The sequence below is a fragment of the Ochotona princeps genome, chromosome 28 (genome assembly GCF_030435755.1).
Source record: "Ochotona princeps isolate mOchPri1 chromosome 28, mOchPri1.hap1, whole genome shotgun sequence".
In the NCBI taxonomy this organism is placed as follows: Eukaryota; Metazoa; Chordata; class Mammalia; order Lagomorpha; family Ochotonidae; genus Ochotona; species Ochotona princeps.
The window spans coordinates 14,668,121-14,674,120 of record NC_080859.1 but is presented as its reverse complement, the minus strand read 5'-3'; the positions used below and the strand labels follow the sequence as shown (position 1 = coordinate 14,674,120).

Here is a 6,000-nt window from a genome sequence, read left to right as displayed (position 1 = left end):
CTGGCAAGGACTGCGGGGTTCTCCGGGTGTGGTCCGGCCGTCCTTCAGTCGCCCGTGAGGTGAGGACTCCGGCTGAGGTAGGAGCAGGTGAGGCCCCTCAGGCGCGGGCGGCGTGCTCCCGCACGGGGGCGCTGCCACCTGCCCGGGGGCGCCGGGGGACGGGGCGGAGCCAGAAAGCAACCTGGGGTGTTGTGTGTGTGTGTGTGTGTGTATGTGTGTGGTGTGTGTTTTAAGCGGCTCCGCGGCGCGGGAGTCTGGAGAACCCAACCCAACATGAAGGGCGCCGAAGGCTTCGAGAACCCGGCGTTCGTCCCCTCCAGCCCGGACACCCCGGGTCGCTCGTCCTCATCGCCCTCTCAGGTGCAGGTTTCTGGTGTGACCCCCGACGGCCCCAGAGAAGATTCGGATTCGCAGGCACAGGAGGACAAGTCCCCCCAGGAGTCGTCGGGGCCGCCGCCAGGCTCGCTCCCGGCCTCGGCGGCAGAGCCTCCTGGGTCCCCGTCGCTCTCCGAGTTTGAGGAGGGGCCGTGCGGCTGGGGAAACTTCCACCCGCGCTTTCTCCAGCGCTGCAACACGCCCCGGGGCTTCCTCCTGCACTACTGCCTGCTGGCCCTCACGCAAGGTAAAGTCCAGCGCCCGGCTCCAGGGCTCCGGGGGAAGGGGGGCGCGGCAGGTGCCTGGGAGACCCCGCGCGGCCGGCGACGGGGCGAGGACCGCAAACGTGTGCAAACTGGGGGGACCCGGCTTTGCTGAGGCGGGAGCCGCCTGCGCGCTCCTTTGGGCACCCCAGGGGTGGGAGGAGTGGGTCCCTTTTGCCTAGTGCAAGCTTTCCTGAGTCCCTTCCCGGGGGTGGGGGGGGGGGATTGAGTGGGAGAGAAATCCTTGTTGTTTCCGGAGGAGTCACACGGGCGCAGATGCCTCCATCAGCATCGGAGGATAAAATAAACATAATAAACCCACTCAATAAAAATCCGTCCTGTGAGCGAGATGCACACGCTCCTGGTTTGGAGCAGTCGTGTGTGTGTGTGTGTGTGTGTGTGTGTGTGTGTGTGTTCGTTCAGACTCTGCCTCCCCTCCAACCTCCACCCCACCCCACCCCAGGGCAGCCCCCAAGTCCAGGCTGCAGCTGGTGGAGCTGAAGAGTGCCGGGGTGCTGCCCTCAACCTCCTGTGCTACAGGGGGAAGCAGAATTTGTTTTGTTGTAAATTCTCTTTTACTTTCTCCTCCTTCCCTCTCCCCTATCCCTGCCCTGGGGAATTACCGGGTGAAATCGAGGTTTAGACCCCCGGGGGAGTTTGCAAGAGGGCTGGTCCAGTGAAAGGAGGCTGGCTTCCTGGAAAGAGAAGTAGAGACAGCAGTGGAAGCAGTGGGCAGTGGGGAACAGGGAGCGCCAAGGAGAAGTGGGCATGGAGTCCTGCACTGGCCAGGGAGTTACTGCGTGTTTACTAGGTTGGTACTTTAGGTCACTTGGATCGTTCTCTCAACATCTCTTGTAAAAACAAGCCATGGAAGATCTGGTTCAAGGAAATGCAGCCCAAGGCATCTTTTGGGGAGAGGACTTGGGCTTAGAAAATGCTTTTTCCCCCCTCTCTTTCAAATAAAGTTATTATACAAGCAGATGTTTCTGAATTTGTTAAGAAATTAAAAACAAAAATGTATACTGCATGTTCTTATTCCTCCCCAAGGCACCCTGGCTTTGCAAATGTTAGCTGCTCAGGACCTATTGCTGGTCTGCTGAAGGTTGATTTTTTTTTTCCCCTCAGCAAAGTTCAGCCAGTTACTGCCTGGATGTCAGTTGTCTGGAATCAGTGACCATGAAGCGTCACAGTGTCCAAGGAATGGGAAGTTCAAAACGTTGAACACTTAGGTTTAAAATATCCTGGGTTTAATCAAAGCTCATTCTAGAATTTCTGTTACCCCAAACACATCATTTTGTGTTCAATATAAAATATTATTTCATTGCCAAATATAACTAGCGATCTTAGACCAAAAAAAAAGGAAACTTGTTGGCTTTAGCCTGGAGTAGCCTCTACCCAGAGGTTATCAATAAGCAATTTGCATCCTGTATGAAAGTGGCAAGATCTGTTAGTTCACCGGTTGGTTCAACTTTTGAATGACTGTTTCACAAGCGGTGTTCTTAGGAAGCAGTTTTACTGTCTGTTAACAGACATCTTGGGAGAAAAGCAAAACCACATCACACGAATTTGCCTTATGTAAGCCAGCATTTCTCAAAGATAGAATAGGTTTCTCTTTAGCACTGACTTTTCCAAGGCGTGCCCTGTCTGCCTGTGTTAACAATAGAGATATAATTGTATTTAGTAGTTCTTATTTTTTAATTGGAAAAGCAGTGCTATGGGAAGGTGCATAGTTATAGAATTCCCTTTGTGATCCATAGGATTAGAATGCTCTTAGAAGGACTTCAAATTCAGTTTTTCAAAGAGAAGTTTTATCATCAAGGCATGTCAGATGTTTAATCAGTATGAAAGGTGTTTTAGGAAATTGATCTTCCAATGGAAAGATTTTCCATAACATCATGTAATTCCACCTCCTTATTAAAATGTCATTTTTGGGTGCTTTTTGTTTACCTTGAAATACCAGAAGTATAAATTGTTTTATAATCTCATTGCACTAATATAGAAGTAGAAGTCATGTTAGGACTTTTCCAAATGGCTGTGCTAACTTTCTTGAAATATGTTTTCAGATACAGTCTTGATAAAGCAACATTTAAAGAAACTGTAGAGATTATGTGTATGGGTACTTGTACCCATAACTAATACATGAAAGCAATTCATGATGTCAAAGTAAAAGGAATACTAAGTGAACGTGTGGTCAGAGGTGTTTTGTTTTCAGTTTATATCCTTGTTTGAACTTCTGTGTTATTTATGTACAGACTGGTATTTTGAGATCTGTCCAGATTGGATTTTTAGTGTCTCCTTGAATACTTTCTATTAAACCTTCATTGCAGGTAAAATAAGCAGATGAAATATGTGTGTTGTTCTTTTACCTTTTATATAAAAGGTCTTCTTTATTTACTTATTTATTTGAAAGGCAAAGTGTGAAACACACACACACACACACACACCCCTCTACTGTCCACTTGCTGATTCTCTCCAAATGCTCACAACACATAGGTTTTCCACATAGGTTAGAGGCATCCAAGTGCCTGGGTGCTCATCAGCAGAAAGCTGGATAGGAAGCAAAGCAGCAACTTGACCAAGACACCGATGGGGATGCCCAAGACATCCGATAGGGATGCTGGTATCCCACGTGGTGTCTACCACTCTGCCAACGCTTGGCCCCTCCTGTACTTGGTCTGTCTTTAAATGCTAGCGGGAGAAATAACTTCATTTACTTTTGTTCAAAGATTTTTAAGTGATTACTGTGTATGAGTGTTTGGAAAAAAAGTTTGTGTTAAGATAAGAAAGGTTGAGGATGTGGTTTTTTCCTTTTCGAGATGAAGTCAGGATGATCTGTGATAGACACATGTGCTCAGGGCTTGAGTAACTTGGGAAGTATTGGAGCATGGCTGTACCTGGTATCGTTTGTGCTCTTCCCAGTGAAGTACACAGGGTTACAGCATGTTTGAAATCTAGCAAGCTGGCTTCATGGCACTGTAATAGTTTGGCTTTGTGCATGTTGTTTTAAGAGAAATAAAGTGAGGCCATTTAAATATGTAATTCGAAAAGCATACTGAGTTTCAAAAAGATTTATTTGCTTATTTGAAAGGCAGAGTTACAGAGAGAGGGACACACACACGGTTTTCCACCTATTGGCTTACTTCACTCAAAGCCACAATAGGCAGTACCGAGCCAGGCCAGTTCCAAGAGCTGGGAACTCCATTCTCAATCTCCTTCGTGGCTACTTTCCCAGAATCTTTAATAGGGAGCTGGGTTAGAAGCGGAGCATCTGAGACTTGAACCAGACTCTTCTAGGGATGCCACTTTGGCAGGCAGAGGTTTGAGACACAGTGCCACAGAGCTGCCCCCGGTGCATTGTGCTAAACATCATACCATGCGTTGTGAAGTTGCTATGTTGTACACGCACCTCCTTTGCTCTCTTTCAGGTATCGTAGTCAATGGCCTCGTTAATATCAGCATCTCCACGATTGAGAAGCGCTATGAGATGAAGAGCTCTCTGACTGGCCTCATATCATCCAGCTACGATATCTCGTTCTGCGTGCTGTCCGTGTTTGTCTCGTTCTTTGGGGAGAGGGGACACAAGCCCAGGTGGCTGGCCTTCGCCTCCTTTATGATAGGACTGGGAGCACTCGTATTTTCCTTGCCACAGTTTTTCAGTGGACAGTATCATTTGGGATCCATTTTTAAAGGTAAGAGTTTCCATTTGTTTTTCACGTCCTGAAGTGGCAAACGAGAAGAAGAGCTTTGTGTTGAAATTCACTGTAGAACAGGGTGAGGAACTGAGCTGTGGCTGCTCACGGCTTTGTTGGTTATGTGGACTGTGTGAGGGAGGAACTTTAGGTGACTGCGTGTTCTTCATTGCAACAGGAGCTCTCCTGCTCTTTCATCCTCCGTTTCTGTTCCCTGAGAAGAGAGGATGGTCTCTCCGTGGAGGGTGGTGTGATTCCCCTGGGTGCTGAGAGCTGCCGTGGTTCTTTTTGTGGCTCTGTGTGTTGTGCTTGCAGTTCTGTGCTCTGGAGGTTCATTCTTGATCTGAGAGACCGTGGGGAGGGCTGACCTTTACTGGACATTCACTTCCTAAGCTCTGAGACCAACCCGGCCCGGCCGTGGTTTAGACACAAACTTCAAAGCAACATTCAGCTTTGCTCTGGTTACAGGAAGCTGTGTTTTCTTAAAGGGTTCAGAAAGAAAACTTGATTATTTAGATTTGTCTTCAGAGAATCATCTTTAATGGGAAGAAAATGGCCATCGCATAGCCAGGGTATCGTGCCAATGAAAGTAGTCTGTATTATTTTTATGGCATTCCTGTGCAAGGTGATTACAAACCTAGAAGCTATTGAGGGTTCGCAATGGAGAGAAGGTTTGGAGTAAGGAGAGAAAGGACAATTAGAAGTTGTTGCACTTTAAGCATTGTTTTGATTTTCAATTTTTGTGTTAATATTAAAATCTAAGTGATAATTTCTCCCAGGAGCATTTTCCCATTTTATAGAATAATAAGAAATAAGAAAAAAGTATCAATGTGAGATGTTAATAGGAGAAATGGAATGAGGGATATATGGAAACTATTATTATCTTGCACTTTTGCTTGTAAATCTAAAACTATTCTACAATAAGACATTTAAAGTGAAACCAACAACTTCTCAGAACTATCAAAACCACTCAAGTAACACCCTCGAAACATTCTTCCCCATATTGGGGTCTCTACCATGTCATTAAATGACTGTTCCCCTCCCACCCCTGCCTGCGTGCTGATGGAGTTTGACAGAACGGGGTGGCTCCCCCTCATTCTGCCCTGAGACACAGCAGGAAATAACTAGCAAAGCAACAAAAGACTGCTACATTGATCCCACCCACCTTCCTTCATACCTGACACTCCCAACCCAAATTAGAGGCCCTCATGGGCATGCGTCATTCTCTTTATTAAAAGGAACAGAAAAAATTTTGAAAAGAAAAAGAAAAAAAACTACTATGCAGGATGGTTTTAGACAGTTATTAGTAAGTAGACTTCATTGTAGAGGTAGAAATAGAATACTCAAGCAGTTGGGTGAAAAGAGGGGGTTTTTAAAAGTATGACCAAGGAATTTGGACTGAATAAGATAAGGGGAATATGTTATCAGAGGAAGGAATGCTTATGTAGATTTGAGTACAGTAACCAAGATTGAACAGACTGCACAAAGCAAATCTAACGCAGTTTCACTGGGGCTGCTTTTAGGAGCAAGTCGTGCAGGGCAGTATCTGAATGGTAATGGAAATTTTAACCGCCACACAAGAAAATGTGTCCTGGTACTGGGACACTGAAAATGTTTTGGGGTTTGCAGCAAGTGGGTGCTGATTTGGGTGCGTCTAGGCCTTTGCTCTTCAC

General features: G+C 46.4%; 1 protein-coding gene across 1 annotated transcript in view; it reads left to right on the top strand.

Moving 5' to 3' along the window:
- The first annotated feature begins 214 nt into the window (after positions 1 to 214).
- SLCO4C1 (solute carrier organic anion transporter family member 4C1) overlaps positions 215 to 6,000 on the top strand; it is a 50,059-nt gene continuing 44,273 nt past the window's right edge. The window contains exons 1-2 of the mRNA XM_004586289.2: positions 215 to 622; positions 4,064 to 4,327. Coding sequence (XP_004586346.2) covers positions 274 to 622; positions 4,064 to 4,327 — 613 coding nt within the window. The 5' untranslated portion in view covers positions 215 to 273. The remainder of the gene's footprint in view (positions 623 to 4,063; positions 4,328 to 6,000) is intronic.